This window comes from Spea bombifrons, chromosome 1, assembly GCF_027358695.1.
Source record: "Spea bombifrons isolate aSpeBom1 chromosome 1, aSpeBom1.2.pri, whole genome shotgun sequence".
Classification (NCBI taxonomy): Eukaryota; Metazoa; Chordata; class Amphibia; order Anura; family Pelobatidae; genus Spea; species Spea bombifrons.
The window spans coordinates 79,344,404-79,360,997 of NC_071087.1; the positions used below are offsets into that span (position 1 = coordinate 79,344,404).

At 45.9% G+C, this 16,594-nt stretch overlaps 1 protein-coding gene across 1 annotated transcript; it reads left to right on the plus strand.

The window, feature by feature from the left end:
- The first annotated feature begins 786 nt into the window (after positions 1–786).
- On the plus strand, positions 787–6,996 carry LOC128492534 (uncharacterized). The gene is made up of 2 exons (XM_053465118.1): positions 787–1,387; positions 3,008–6,996. The coding sequence occupies exons 1-2, from the start codon at positions 1,108–1,110 to the stop codon at positions 6,406–6,408; spliced, it is 3,681 nt and encodes a 1,226-aa protein (XP_053321093.1). The 5' UTR covers positions 787–1,107; the 3' UTR covers positions 6,409–6,996.
- Positions 6,997–16,594: the final 9,598 nt, after the last annotated feature.

Sequence of the window (16,594 nt, forward strand, 5' to 3'; positions counted from 1 at the left end):
TTCTTTGCTGCTCCCTCATCGGACAGTTAAGTATATTTTTTCTCCTCATTATTTGACTTACTACGGTATATATATTTAATATACTGCTTTACATGACATTTCGATTATTTTTTCTGACGTTTGTTACCTGTTTCCTTTGTGTTGAACTGTTCTTTTAGTCCGTTTTATCGGCATTTACTTTTCTTTTAGTTTTTTCTTTCGGTGTTCCCTGCTGACTTTCCCTTACCATTCGTGTGCTCTGCCGTGCCGCCTTCTGCTCCTTATTGCGGTTTCTTTCGGCTGTTAGCCGCATTATCGGCTATTTCAGCCGGCAGCTCCGGCTGCCGCGCATGCGCACTTGCGCACGCGGCGGCCATCTTCTGTCAATCGTGTTTCGCGGGCTTTTGGCGATATCAACGGTCGGTTCTGTGTCTTACCGGTCTTCCTGCTTTCCTCCCTGCGTTCCTTGGGTTAATCAACCCTCGTTTTTGTCTGTCTTTCGTTTTTTCTTTTAGTTTATTTTGTGTTCCTTGCTGGTCTTTCTTGTTTGACTCAGCATGGATCCTCATAGGGAAACTTTGGCTCCTTCAGTGGAGTCTGGTGCAGCCATTATTAATCAGCCTGAGGATTCTCATCCTCTGTCATCTGAAGATTTTCAGTGTATGTTAGATGCCACTATGTCGCATTCTATTTCAAAGGCTTTATCTTCAGTTATGGGTGTTATGTCCCATTCCATAAGCCATTCAATACAGCAGGCTTTCCTGCAGGCTCCTTTAGCTGCACCCGCTGTTTCTACTGTTACAGCTCCAGTGCCTTCAGGCAAGAAGTCCCTGCGTAAATCTAAACATCTCTCATCACTCCCTACTGACAGTCATACTTCTGTCAAGATGGACAAGGGTTATAATCCTGTCTCAGAGAGCGCTGGTGCACCGCGCAAAAGAGTCACTGGCCGGACAAAAGCGGCCAGAAATTGGAAACGGGCTAAAGCTCAATTGGATTCGTCAGCATCTGACGAGAGTGATGGGGATTTAGATTCCTATAGAGAATCGGAATCTGATAGGTCTGCTGGTGAGGACTCCCCTGGGCCCTCTTTTTCCTCTCCTAAGGGAGGAAGCAGACTCGGCCCCTATGGCCGTTGGGGTAGATTTTTGTGTCAAAGACCCTCAGGGTACTCCCCTCTTTGACCCTGATGATTTACGCCATCCACGGTCAGCTGAATGGGACCCTCCAGCCCACATTGCTCAGTACTTGGCACTTCGAGTGCGCAAACCCCTCTCTAAGGAGACTAGGCGTAAACTTAGAGCCGAATGCCCTCGTCCACTGGTGCCGGATGGAGTCTGCAAAACTCCTGAGGTTGACCCTCAGATTATTCAGTTCCTATCTAAGACCGGCTGGAAACCCAGGAAGGGTTTGGAATTTTCTAGGGCTGCAACTAACGATTATTTTAATAATCGATTAGTTGGCCGATTATTTTTTCGATTAATCGATTAATCGGATAAAAAAAATGAATGTTAATTTTTCATTTATTTAAAATAATTTACTAAACAAATGATGTTAAATACAAACAGCAGAATAAAAAAACTTTGATAAAATGCATTTCTTGTCTTTATTTCCCAACCAGCCCCCCAATATATGCGCATTTGAGCCCAGGCTTGCCACGCTGCCTCCCAGACATGCCACGCTGCCCCCCCACATATGCCACGCTGCCTACCACATCTGCCACTCCACGCTGCCTCCCACATCTGCCACTCCACGCTGCCTCCCACATCTGCCACGCCACGCTGCCTCCCACATCTGCCACTCCACTCTACCCCCCACATGCCACTGTGCCTGATACGCCTTATACCCCCTGAAACACCACTCCATCCTCCCCAGACATGCCACCCTGCCCTCCCCACATATGCCACGCCATGCTGCCTCCCACATCTGCCACTCCACGCTGCCTCCCACATCTGCCACTCCACGCTGCCTCCCACATCTGCCACTCCACGCTGCCTCCCACATCTGCCACTCCACTCTACCCCCCACATGCCACTGTGCCTGATACGCCTTATACCCCCTGATACCCCACTCCATCCTCCCCAGACATGCCACCCTGCCTCCCAGAAATGCCACTTCTCTACCCCCAGATATGCCTTATACACCCTGATACACCACTCCGTCCTCCCCAGACATGCCACACTGCCCTCCCCACATATGCCTTATATACTGTATATGCGTTATACCCCCAGATATGTCACTTCACTGCCCCCAGGATTTAGATTCCCCTAAATTAACCCTAAACTCCCCATTAACCATAACTGCCCCTAAATTAACCCTTAACACCCCCTTAACCACAGCATCCCCTAAATTAACCCTAAAGACCCCATCAACCACAGCATCCCCTAAATTAACCCTAAACACACCATTAACCACAACTGCCTCAAATTAACCCCAAACACCCCATTAACCACAGCTGCTCCTAAATTAACCCTAAACACCCTATTAACATAACTGCCCCTAAATTAACCCTAAACACCCAATTAACCATAACTGCCCCTAAATTAACCCTAAACACCCCACTAACCATAACTGCCCCTAAATTAACCCCCACCTCCCCTAACTTTCAATAGCCCAAATATATATATATATATATATATATTACATACATACATACATACATATATACATATATATATACACACACATACACAATATATATATATATATATATATATACACACACACACATATACATATACTTACAGTTAGATGAGCGTCACAGCCATGTGGTTCTGGCCTGGAGAAGGAAGGGGCGGGGCCAGTTGTCAGTGATTACAGGGAGGGGGAGTAAGTAGGAGCTGCTGCTGTGAGACGGTGAGTCAGACTAAACGGATTATATAATGAGGGGGATTTTTCAGAGCGTTTGCTCTGGAAAAAACCCTCATTTTATAATCGATAATAATCGATTCAACTAATCGATAATGAAATTCGTTGCCAAGGAATTTCATTATCGATTATTATCGATTTTATCGATTAGTTGTTGCAGCCCTAGAATTTTCCCTGCGTAATTGTCAGGACAAGCTTTTAGATACTCTTGGTCCTGTTACTAAGTTGTTTGAGTTATTAGAAGCGGGCAAAGCTTCCCCGGCTGCTTTCAATTTTGACGAGGCCCTGGGTTGGCTTCAGCGCCTGGTCTGCTTGACGGGCAATGCCAATTCCGCTCTCTGTGCCGAACGGCGCAAATCCATCTTAATCAAAATTGAGCCCAAACTGGTGAACATGGCTACTAAAGAACCTGGCCAGGCAGCTAACGGCCTCTTATTTGGAGATTCCTTTGTTAAGGATGTTGGCTCATTTGTTAAAACCTTTACAGCCTTAGACAAGGCTCAATCCTCCATGAAACGGGTTTTTGCCCCTAAGGTTTTCGCAGGGGCTGGACGAAGCAGGGGCCGTTCATCCGGCCGTGGTACCAGGTTTCACGGAACCTACAGAGGCTCCTTCACACAGCGCCAAGCCTTTGCTGAGCAGCGTCCAACTCCCTTCTTCCCGTCACGGGGGAGACCTGCCCCCTCTCGAGGTTCCCGAGGATTCACCGCTTCCAGACGTCCTTACGGTGAGTACATTGTTCCCTTCTTCTCCTCCTCAAGTGGGTGGTCGTCTAGCTCATTTTTATCAGGCCTGGGCTTACATTACTTCCGATGCATGGGTATTAAACACTATCAGGGGTTACCAGATAGAACTTACGGCTTTGCCTCTCCAGACTCGCATTCCTCTCACTGCTCAATTTCAGTTTCCTCAAACTCTCCTGATTTCTCAAGAGATTCAATCTCTTTCGGAAAAAGGTGCCATTCTCAGCATCCCCAGGGACACTCCAGGTTTTGTCAGTACTCTCTTCCTCGTACCAAAGAAGGGAGGAGGCGTCCGTCCGGTCATCAATCTGCGACCTCTCAACGCTTTTGTCGTATACCGTCATTTCAAAATGGAGGGTATTCACTGCCTCAGAGACTTGCTGTTGCCGGAGGACTGGATGGTGAAGCTAGATCTTCAGGACGCCTATTTCACCGTTCCTATCGCTCTGGAACATCAGGACCTTTTGCAGTTCCTTTGGGAGGATCGGAAATGGAGATTTACGTGCCTGCCATTCGGCCTCTCATCAGCCCCGTGGTGCTTCACCAAGGTAATGAAACCGGTGGTGGCGTTTCTTCGTTCCCGAGGTGTTCGCCTTATCATTTACCTGGACGACTTGCTCCTCATGGCTCAGTCTCCTCTGCTCCTGCAAACTCACCTCGACTGGACTCTACACCTCCTTCAGTCGCTCGGTTTCTTGATCAATTGGGACAAGTCCTGTCTTACTCCTTCTCAAGCCATCGAATTTCTGGGATTCCAGGTAGACTCCGTTCATCAGTCTCTTTGCCTTCCTCAGCCGAAGATTGTGGCGATCAAGAAGGAAATCAGGAAATTGCTTCGCCTCGAGGTCATCACCATTCGTCAGGTCGCACGGATGATAGGTCTGTTATCCTCCTCCATCCAGGCCATATTCCCGGGCCCCCTTCACTACAGAGCTCTTCAAAGGCTAAGAAATTCTGCGCTCTCTTCTACTCGTTCTTACGAAACTTGCATATCTCTCGACGAAGAATCCAGAGACGAGCTGACCTGGTGGTTGTCCCACATGGAGGCATGGAACGGCAGGGCCATTTTTGGCACCGTTCCGGAGGTGTCCATAGAATCGGATGCCAGCTTACACGGTTGGGGAGCGCATTGCGGAACCGTATCTACAGGTGGCAGATGGTCCACAGAGGAGTCTTTCCTTCATATCAACTGCCTAGAACTCTTGGCAGGATCTTTTGCCATCCGCAGTCTTGCTCCCACTGGAGCCTCTTGCTCCATTCTACTCAAGATGGACAACGTAGCAGCCGTACGTTACATCAATCACCTGGGTGGCACGAAATCCAAGACGCTAGCTTGTCTCGTCAGGGATTTTTGGAAATACTGCCTTCTTCACGGGATTTCCGTCACTGGGGTTCATATTCCCGGCCTATCCAACTACACGGCGGATTGGAACTCGCGCTTCCTCAGGGACTCCGGGGATTGGCGTCTTCATCCATCCGTCTTCCTCAAGCTCCAACGTCTGTGGGGGCCGATGGTTCTGGATTTATTCGCGTCTCGTCTCAACACCCAGCTGCCGAGGTTTTTCAGCTGGAGACCAGATCCCGACGCGTTGGCCACAGACGCTTTTCTTCAACAATGGCCTCAGGCTCTACTTTATGCGTTCCCTCCATTCAATATGATTGCCAGGACGATTTTGCAGATGCTTCGTTTTCAGACGTCATTAGTGCTGGTGACGCCACTGTGGAGGTCCCAACCTTGGTTTCCCAGACTTCTAGAAACGTCGGTGGACTTCCCCCGGATCCTTCCTCTCTTTCAGGATCTCTTGCTCGACCCGGATCTTCGTCCTCACAACCTGGTTCTTCAGGGCAAGCTCCAACTGATCGCATGGTACATTTCAGGGGTCCCTGGTCTGTCGAGGGAGTTTCACAACAGACTCTCCTCCTCCTGGCCGATGCTTGGGCCCCAGGGACTAGGCGAGCCTATTCTTCAGCCTGGCGTTCCTGGTCTCGCTGGTGCCTGGACAGATCATTGGATCCCGTTTCTGCCCCTTTGAGTTCGGTTTTATCGTTTCTTACTGATCTTTTTGAAAATCAGAAAGCCTATCGTACGGTTAATTTATACCGTTCTGCTATTTCGGCAGGGCATGTTCACCTGGACGGGGTTCCGATTGGTCAGCATCCATTGATCTGCCGTCTCCTTCGGGGTATTCCCTTGTCCAGACCCCCTTTACCCCGCTATTCTTCCACATGGGATGTTGATGTCGTCCTACGTTTTTTGGAGAACTGGCCTCCCAATCCGGCCCTTTCGCTCAAACAGTTGTCCGCTAAGCTCTTACTCCTGTTCTGTGTATTATCTTGTAAGCGAGTTTCGGATGTCAGGGCTTTAGACTTCTTTGCTAAAGTTTATAGACCTGATGGAGTCTTATTTGATATTTCTAGGAGAACGAAGACCAACATTAAATCTGTCTTTTACCCAGCTTTTCCTCATCGACCTCTTTTATGCCCTGTTCTTTGTCTCAGGGAATATGAGCTTCGCACTCAGTCCCTACGGGATCCCTCATCTCCTCCTTTGTTTATCTCCTTCAAACTTCCGCATTGCCCTGTTTCTACTTCTACTCTTTCCAGATGGCTTAAGTGGATACTTCAGCTGGCGGGCATTGATATGTCCATTTTCTCCCCTCACTCGGTTCGTGGTGCCTCTGCGTCCAAAGCATCTTCTATTGGTTGCCGTATGGAAGATATTCTCAAGGCGGCTGATTGGTCCTCAGATTCCACCTTTAAAGAATTCTACCTTCATCCTGTTCAACATTTCTCTACACGTCTGGTGGATCAGCTTTGAAATTGCATAATAGGAGCCTCCGGGTCATTAATAAAATTCAAAGATTTTACTATTATCATGACGTAAAGTCATGATTTTATTAATGACACGGAGGCGAGTATTATTCCCTCCCTTTCTTTTTCCCTCCCATGGGACGTGAGAAATGTTTCTTTTTGGTTTACGGTAAGGATAGCTACGTTTGTATTCTTTTTGCTATATTTCATGATGTCCCAATCTATATACGATTTATGCGATATCTGTGTTTTATGACCTCATTGGGTATGCTGAATTCCATGGTCGCTACCGTTACCTCTTTTCTTCTTTTCTAGTTTGATCTTCTCTGCATGGTTTGGTTGCCAGTGCTTTAAGATGGATTGGAGTTTGATGTCCTGTTCTTCTGTTCCTTGATTCGGTTCGCCTGGTTCTGCAAAGAAAGAGGAAGTTCTGCAGGATTGCACTCCCTTTGATGCTGAAGAGACCTGTTCATTGGCTGGCCTATCTCTAGGCAGATTCATGTTTGATGGTTGGATTTGGTTAACTCTTTCAGTCAAAAGTTTTTTGCCCTCATTCTTTGCTGCTGAGGGAGTAATAAAGAAAGAGATTGCATAATACTCGCCTCCGTGTCATTAATAAAATCATGACTTTACGTCATGATAATAGTAAAATCTTTGAATTTAGTCACATCATATGACCATAGTATGCCTAGCCCACCACTATGCCGAAGTACTTCAATATTCAGTGGGTCCTAGCGCTAAACCCTGCCTACTAAATTTCTAATAAGCTGAAACTAAACATTGAATCTAAACATAGAACAGAGAAAAACATACCTATACACTGCAGACTGAGACGAACATAACAAATGGGTGGGGCACAACTTATAAAGGAAACAGAAGCTGAAGCCAAGAGCAGAACTGAAATTCAAGAATCAGAAGTTAATGGCAGAGCATAAGGAAATCCAGGAATGGATTATAACAAACAAGCCTAAAGCATAACACTGAAGGAAATACAGCAAAGGGGGAACTGTAGCGAGACAGGGGTGAAAAAGGAAAAAACTGAAATAAGCAGCTCCACAGCCTGGAAGGGGCCTGGCAGGGTGACACTATTTTGGAGAAGTCTTGGATAAATTTCCTGTAATAGTTAGTGAACCCCAGAAACCTTTGAAGGGGTTTTAAAGCGTGTGGTTGAGGCCATTCCGAAACAGCTCCCTGGGATCCATTTCAAATCCAGATGCAGATATGATGAATCCAAGAAATGAGACCCTTGGCACAGGCAATTCTCTACTTTAGCATATAACTGATTCTGATGCAAGCGTTGCAGAACTATACGGACATGTCTGTGATGAGACTGTAAATCAGGTGAGTATCAGGATGTCATCCAAGTATATGACAAATTGCAACGATATGTCCATTCATTCCCCTCACATATGCGTCTCAAATTATACGCTCCTCTGAGATACAGCTTGATAAAGACAGTAGAACCCCATAGACGATCAAATAATTTAGGTATAAGAGATAGTGGATCTTTATTCTTCATGTTGATTTGAGTCAGACCACGATAATCAATGCAAGGCCTTAGTCCCCCATCTTTTTTAGAAATCAAGAAAAATCCTGCCCCGGCCACAAAGTGGATTTACAAATGAATCTCCTCTTCAGGGAATCTTTAATATATTCTTCCAATGCTTAAGAGTCTGGTAGAGATAATGGGTAAGTACGTCCTCTAGGAGGTATAGTGCCAGGTAGAAGTTCAATCGGGAAATTATAAGGTCTGTAGAGGGGGTAGAACCTCTGCTTGTTTTTTTTTTATCAAAAACGTCTTTGGTATGGCCAGGGCCCTGGGGGTAGCGGAGATGCTTACTGCATGACCAACCCTATGCCAGGATGTCCCCAGACTGACAATTGATAGAGGGGTTATGAGTTCAAAGCCAGGGAAGGCCTAGAATAATGGGAGACGAGATGATGTGGAACATTAATCACTCCTGATGAAATAAACCAACAGAAAGAAGTAATAGGGTGGATTGCTGAGTAATGCAAGATGGATGTAGTGGTTGTCCATCGATAGCAGTAATGGCCATAGGTGGATTCACATTGAAGTGAGGGATCTTGTGCAGGAAGGCAGAAGCATAGTCAATGAAGGAGCCTGCAGGCCCCGAATCTAACATAGCCATGGTGGAAACCTTCATCTTATTCTATTCCAGGGATATGGGGATGTGGAAAAAGTCCTTTTTGAAATTAGGAGCTTCAGTAAGTTCACCCAGACAGGGCTCCTTTACTTGGAGTGGGTGCGGAAGTTTTTTCCGATCTATTAGGACATGAATGGATGAAATGGCGTTTCTGACCACAATAAAGCCAGAGTCCTTTGGTACGTCGAGTCTTTGCAGCTACTGTCAGCTTAGTAGCCCCCAATTGCATAGGTTCCTCACAAGTGGTAGCTGAGGCAGATGACCCAGGGGTGGGACCTGATGGAAGTGAATGATAGAAACTTCCTTTGTATCTCTTAGCTTTTTTGCGACTGCATCTCTCTTATGCTGTTGTCAAGTTTCAGAGCCAATGACACAAATTCTTCCAATTCATTCAGCGGATCTCTAGTGGATAGTTCATCTTTGAGACGTTCTGAGAGTCTGAGTCTAATCATAATCAGTTAATTATCAAGCTTATATATCTCCAACACAAATCATTGAAGCAATTACAAACTATCTATTAGAAGCTCTCTATCAGCGGTGTAACTAGAAACCATGGGGGCCCTGGTGCGAAAATTGCTCCGGGGCCCCCCCAACTTCAACAGCTATCATTGCCCCCACACAATTGGCATGTGCATTCTTTGCCCCCCTTCCAACATCCACATACACATCAATGCTCACACACACATACACAGCAATGCTCACACACAAGTACACATCAATGCTTACACACACACACACGAGTACACATGAATGCTCATGCACACACGAGTACACATCAATGCTCTCACACACACACACGAGTACACATCAATGCTCACACATACACATCCATACAAATACTGTATACAAACACACATATACAGTATCTCTCAAAAGTGAGTACACCCCTCACATTTTTGTAAATATTTTATTATATCTTTTCATTTGACATCACTAAAGAAATGACACTCTGCTACAATGTAGAGTAGTGAGCACACAGTATTCACTTTTGTTGCCAAGGTTTAGACATTCATGGCTGTGTGTTGAGTTATTTTGAGGGGACCGCATATTGACACTGTTATACAGGCTGTACACTCGCTACTTTACATTGTAGCAGAGTGTCATTTTTTCAGTATTGTCACATGAAATAAAAATTATAAAAATATTTATAAAAATGTGAGGGGTGTACTCATTTTTGTGAGATACTGTACATATATCCTGCCGCCACTTACCTCTCTCAGGCCAAGACCCAGACCCTTGAGGACTCTGAACATGAAAGTCCAGGCCATCCTGTCAAATGCTTTTTCTGCATCTGTCGACACCAGAAGTGTGAGGATCCCCTTTTTATGAGTAATGGATTATGTTTATGACTAGTGGTGTTATCCCTAGCTTCCCTCCCTAGGACAAAGCCTACCTGATCTGCATGTATTTTGCATGCTTCAGGCTTGTAGTTATCTTTTTGTGTATAGCCGATTTATGTGCTGTGTTAGTTTGGAGGTCTAGCCCAAACTGGGAGTTCAGGGAATTCATTATGCACAACAGTTGGGGAGCCCAAAATGTCCACATATCTCTTGTAGTATGAGGTAGGGAGGCCATCAGGACCTGAAGATTTGCCAGCAGGATTTAATGGTGGCCCAAAGCTCTTTAGGAGATCTATAGTGACCGCTAAAAGCTATGCTGCTTCGGGGAAGACTGGGGTGGCCGGTTGTTTTGCTATGTAACCCTCTATACATTGGTGGGAAACTCTCTTACCCTGGGGAGGTTATATAGCGACTGGTAATATTGCTGAAAATATTTAGTTTTCCAGTGAGTGGAGCGATGTATGGTGTTGTTGCAGTCTCTAATTTTAGGTATATAGTTTAACATCCTCCTAGAGACGAGACCAAAATAGAACTTTATGGAGAGGGCTCAACAAGGCCCATAGCCAAAAGAATACTATCCCCACTGTGAAGCAGGGCCGGCCTTTGGGGTGTGCGACCTGTGCGACCGCACAGGGCGCCACACTCCAGGGGGCGCCGCCGCGGGGTCCGCCGCTACCGTAGGGTACCACTGCCGCCAGCAGCGTACCTAGCGGGGGGGGCGGTCCGCACCGGGTGCCGCTCATCAGTGCCCTCTGACCCGGAAGAAGACAGAAGAACTGAAGAAGAGGAGCGAAGAGAAGGAAAAGGAGCTGTAAGGAGAAAAGAGGAAAGGTAGGAGAGCATTCAGTGAGAGTGGATTGGTATATGTGTGGATTGGTGTGTGTATGTGTGGATTAGTGTATGTGTGGATTAGTGTATGTGTGGATTAGTGTATGTGTGGATTAGTGTATGTGTGGATTAGTGTATGTGTGGATTAGTGTATGTGTGTGGATTGGTATGTGTGTGGATTGGTGTATACGTGTGGATTGGTGTATACGTGTGGATTGGTGTATACGTGTGGATTGGTGTATACGTGTGGATTGGTGTATACGTGTGGATTGGTGTATACGTGTGGATTGGTGTATACGTGTGGATTGGTGTATACGTGTGGATTGGTGTATACGTGTGGATTGGTGTATACGTGTGGATTGGTATATATGTGTGGATTGGTGTATATGTGTGGATTGGTATGCGTGTGGATTAGTAAATGTGTGAGAGTGATGGGTGTTATGCTGTACCATTTCCAATGTCTTTTTCATGATCTAATTATGCTCTAAAAGTACATCATAACTCCCATCACTCTATACTGTTCCATACAGTGGCAGAGCTGGGAGGCAGAGGCCTTGCACCCCCACCGCAGGACTCCTGAAAGGTAAGTGAACTTCAAAGAGGGAAAGGGTAGATAGTTAGGAGGGGGTAGATAGGGAGAAGGGAGTGAGACAGGGGAAAGGGGGTAGATAGGGAGAAGGGAGTGAGAAGGGGTAGATAGGGCAATCATACTCCTATCATGCTAAGTCTGCGAGTACATCCTGGAATCTGGGTATGCCTGGGCATGATAGGAATGTGATTGTTGTTAATCATATATATATTTATATTAATATTGTTGATTTTTTTTTTGTCTAATTTTGGTGTGTTACTTTTAATAAAGTATTTTAAACGTTTTTGGTTTTTTTTCGGTTTTGCCCAAATGAATGCTGAATTTTCAGTTTCAGTCCAGAATTTACAATTTCAGTGCATCCCTACTATGTACCAAGCCAGTCACTGAAGTGTTAGGCCTACACCACATCAATGTTTGGCTTAGTATATAGTGATAGGGGTTGTACTGCAGTATTGTCAGTGTCTGGTTCAAAGTATAGGCACACATTGACGGTGGTACAGCGTAATCTCTAAGTATATAATGATAACAGTTATGCTGTACCACCGTCAATGTGTCCCTCAGTATATAATGATAACAATTTTGCTGTACCCCTGTCAATGTTTGCCTAACCGTAGAAACTATGCAGTTTTAAAGTGTGTGTCTGTGTGTGTGGGGGGGGGTGCCACATACAGGATCTGCCACAGGTGCCAATACTCTAGGTACGCCCCTGCATCATGCAGCAGTCAGGCCCAATGGCCATTCCTCAGCTCTTCGTCCCACGTCTTAAAAGGGGTGGGATAAAGAGCTGAGGCACGGCTATTGGGCGGCACGGTGCATGCACGCCTGCCGCTTTAATTACATTAGGCACCAGTGGCTTTAATTACATTAAAAGGGAAAAGAAAAAATGTCGGTGCGCTAAGCTAGTCACAGGCTCAAATAATACAAATGTGTAATACGAGGCCTACCAAACAGGTGTAAGCATGCAGCAAGAAACAGTGTATTGACTGTACAATGCATACAAAAAACAAAAACTGTCTGCGCTTCTTACCCTAATAAAGTTGGCAACAAATATATAAACATAATATAAATGAGAGGTTTTGGCAGGGCCGGCCGAAGACTTAACGCCGCCTGGGGCGAATTTTAAAACGCCGCCCCCCCCCCGCCGACGTCGGGGGGGGGGCATTTTAAACTTCGCCGACGCCCCCCCCCGGTACTTACCTTTAAACAGTCCTGCGGCGAGTCTCCCTGCTCTGCCACGGTGCCGGCTTGTAATGCTGAGCGCAGGAAATTGACGTCACTTCCGGCGCTCTGCATTACAAGCCGGCACCGGGACCGAACAGGGAGACTCGCCGCAGAGGAGAGAGAGAGAGGGGCGCCGAGCGGGTAAGCGAAAACCACTCGGTGCCCCTCTCTCTCTCCTCCGCTTCAAAAAAAAAAAAAAAAAAAGCGCTTGGGGCGGCAAAGTGCCGCCTGGGGCAATTGCCCCAGTCTGCCCCATTATAGGGCCGGCCCTGGGTTTTGGTTATATGAATTGGCCAAAGCATAATTAAGCTCACCCGCCACGTCAAGGCACACTCTCAATAGGGTGAGAACCTACTCTCACCTCCTACATAGTGGACACACACAGCAGTTTATACTGCTACCAAAACCTTATTAATGTGTTGGGGGAGGTGCAATTAAACCTCCTCCCCATTAACCCCTGGACAGCAAGCTGCAACCAGACTGATGAGGAGCCAACAACCTCAAATATGTGCAAACAGGAAAAAGAAAAAATGTCGGTGCGCTAAGCTAGTCACAGGCTCAAATAATACAAATGTGTAATACGAGGCCTACCAAACAGGTGTAAGCATGCAGCAAGAAACAGTGTATTGGCTGTACAATGTATACAAAAAAACAAAAACTGTCTGTGCTTCTTACCCTAATAAAGTTGGCAACAAATATATAAACATAATATAAATGAGAGGTTTTGGTTATATGAATTGGCCAAAGCATAATTAAGATCACCCGCCACGTCAAGGCACACTCTCAATAGGGTGAGAACCTACTCTCACCTCCTACATAGTGGACACACACAGCAGTTTATACTGCTGCCAAAACCTTATTAATGTGTTGGGGGAGGTGCAATTAAACCTCCTCCCCATTAACCCCTGGACAGCAAGCTGCAACCAGACTGATGAGGAGCCAACAACCTCAAATATGTGCAAACAGGGAAAAGAAAAAATGTCGGTGCGCTAAGCTAGTCACAGGCTCAAATAATACAAATGTGTAATACGAGGCCTACCAAACAGGTGTAAGCATGCAGCAAGAAACAGTGTATTGGCTGTACAATGTATACAAAAAAACAAAAACTGTCTGCGCTTCTTACCCTAATAAAGTTGGCAACAAATATATAAACATAATATAAATGAGAGGTTTTGGTTATATGAATTGGCCAAAGCATAATTAAGCTCACCCGCCACGTCAAGGCACACTCTCAATAGGGTGAGAACCTACTCTCACCTCCTACATAGTGGACACACACAGCAGTTTATACTGCTACCAAAACCTTATTAATGTGTTGGGGGAGGTGCAATTAAACCTCCTCCCCATTAACCCCTGGACAGTAAGCTGCAACCAGACTGATGAGGAGCCAACAACCTCAAATATGTGCAAACAGGGAAAAGAAAAAATGTCGGTGCGCTAAGCTAGTCACAGGCTCAAATAATACAAATGTGTAATACGAGGCCTACCAAACAGGTGTAAGCATGCAGCAAGAAACAGTGTATTGGCTGTACAATGTATACAAAAAACAAAAACTGTCTGCGCTTCTTACCCTAATAAAGTTGGCAACAAATATATAAACATAATATAAATGAGAGATTTTGGTTATATGAATTGGCCAAAGCATAATTAAGCTCACCCGCCACGTCAAGGCACACTCTCAAAAGGTGAGAACCTACTCTCACCTCCTACATAGTGGACACACACAGCAGTTTATACTGCTACCAAAACCTTATTAATGTGTTAATTACATTAGGCACCAGTGCTATCAATGTCGCTCGCAGCCGCTTTGGTGACGCAATGGGCCACTTGACTGGACTTGCCCCCAGGCCTTAGGCTGCCAGCCCTCCCCTGCATGGGATGCACTTGGACTTTCCAGCATGGCCCTAATGACCTAAGCACATGGCCAAGTTGACCTCCAGTGGTTACACCAGAAAAAGGTGAAGGTTCTGGAGTGGCCATCACAGTTTCCTAAGCTTAATATCATGGAGCCACTCTGGGGAGATCTCAAAGCGGGAACGCCGAGGTGGGGGCGGCACTGTAGTATGCTGCTCCTACAACACCATCAGCAGAACAGAGGCTTTTTATACAGGAGGGGTGGTGCTTCCAGCACCGGCTCCCTCACCTAACATTAGGAGGGGTTGTACAGTGGGTGGATCTGCAGGCCTGAAATCCCTATAAAACACCTGAACACCATCATGTCGGTGCTCAGATATTCTGAGATGTTCTGTGCACTACAGAGTATCCTCAGTTCTGTGCTTCTGTTCCTACTGTGACCTAGCTACCTTATCTATACCTAGCCTATTTGATTGTTCCCTGAACTTGACCTCTGATTACCTACTGACCTTGCTTGTTGATTGCTGCCTGAACTTTGACCCTGGATTACCTACTGACCTTGCTTGTTGATTGCTGCCTGATCTTTGACCTCGGATTACCTACGGACCTTGCTTGTTGATTGCTGCCTGAACTTTGACCTCAGATTACCTACTGACCTACTGAACAAAAAGTGATATCCTGCAGGCACCCTGGAGCAGGCATGAGACATAGCTCAATAGATAAATGTGCAGGATGCTGCGGGCTGGGAGTAGGGAAGCTAAGCAGAGTAACAGCAGAAACATAGCAAGCAAGGGGACAGGGAGACCAAGCAAGAAACACAGCTAGACAAGACATATATGTACAGGACACAACAAAGGACAGGGAATAAGGCAAGGAATACAGGGGATGGAGTGAGGAGCCAAGATCCTCAGACGCTTTTCCTTTAAGCAAGGATAGGATATCTTAAACTGGGACATGGGGAGAGGAGAAAGAGGAACCAAGATCCTCAGATGATTCAGGGAAAAGAAGGCAAAGGCACATAAAAGACTAACACATAAATACAGGACATGCCTAGGACTATATGATAACAATTGGAGATTCAGTCACATCATATGGCCATAGTATGCTTAGCCTACCACTACGCCAAAGTACTCCAATATTCGGTGGGTCCTAGGGCTAAACCCTGCCTACCAAATTTCTAAAGCTGAAACTAAACATTAAATCTAAACACAGAACAGAGCTAAAACATACCTATAGACTGCAGACTGAGACAAACACAACAAATGGGTGGGGCACACCTATAAAGGAAACAGAAGCTGAAGCTAAGAGCAGGACTGAAACAAAGTATCAGACGTAAACATCAAAGCACAGGGAAATCCAGGAATGGATTACAGCAAAGGGAGAAGCAAGACAGGGGGACTGTAGTGAGAAAGGGGAAACTAGAGTGAAGCAGCTCTGCAGCCTGAATGGGGCCTGACAGATGTGATATATAATGCTATACTTGTGGATGAGACTACTATTTTGCTCCAACGCTTCATTGGCAGCCATGGCCACACATGTAACTATTTTGCTCCACCACTTCATTGGCAGCCATGGCCACACATATAACTAGATGGCCGGCCTCAAGACCAGCCCCAGGGGAGGTCACCTACCAGGAAATCCACGTTATACCAGTAGGCTAGTCCTGCTCTCACTGCATCACCCAATCTGCTGATGGAGCATTTGTCTGGTGGACCACATGTCCTGTCCGGGCCTGCAATGCGCTACCATTGCAGGCAGGGATATGATTGTTTTACAACAAAAAAAAAGTCTAGCGCTTGGCTTATAGTTAAATCAGCTTAACAAGAATCATGAACAATCAGCAGCATACCTCCTTTCTTTGTTGGTGACGTGCCAATTGACTGTACAAGCAAAGCCTTTGTGTATAACTTAAGATTCATGTGTACAATAAAACAATGTGACATCTCCAACTGAGGTAGGAGAATGTTCTGCCCAGCTGAGAGTGCCCCGCTGTACTCAGAAAACAGATTTTAGCAATCACTCTGATGGTTAAAAACACCACCGCTATTGAAAATGCGATTAGGATCCTAGACCTATTTTGTCTCTTCTACTCCTCTACTAAAGGCCTACAACTAAGGGTAGATAAAATGTCCATTGTATTGCAGTGTCTGCAACAACTCTTATGGAAGCCATTGGTGGCTTTTTCTTGAAATGTTC

What these genes read in the sequence shown, in the direction of transcription:
- LOC128492534 (XM_053465118.1), top strand. Translation starts at nt 1,108, where the DNA reads ATGGCCGTTGGGGTAGATTTTTGTGTCAAAGACCCTCAGGGTACTCCC. An exon ending in CGGCTGGAAACCCAGGAAGG is followed by an intron (nt 1,388 to 3,007) that starts GTTTGGAATTTT and finishes TAGTTGTTGCAG; the next exon opens with CCCTAGAATTTTCCCTGCGT.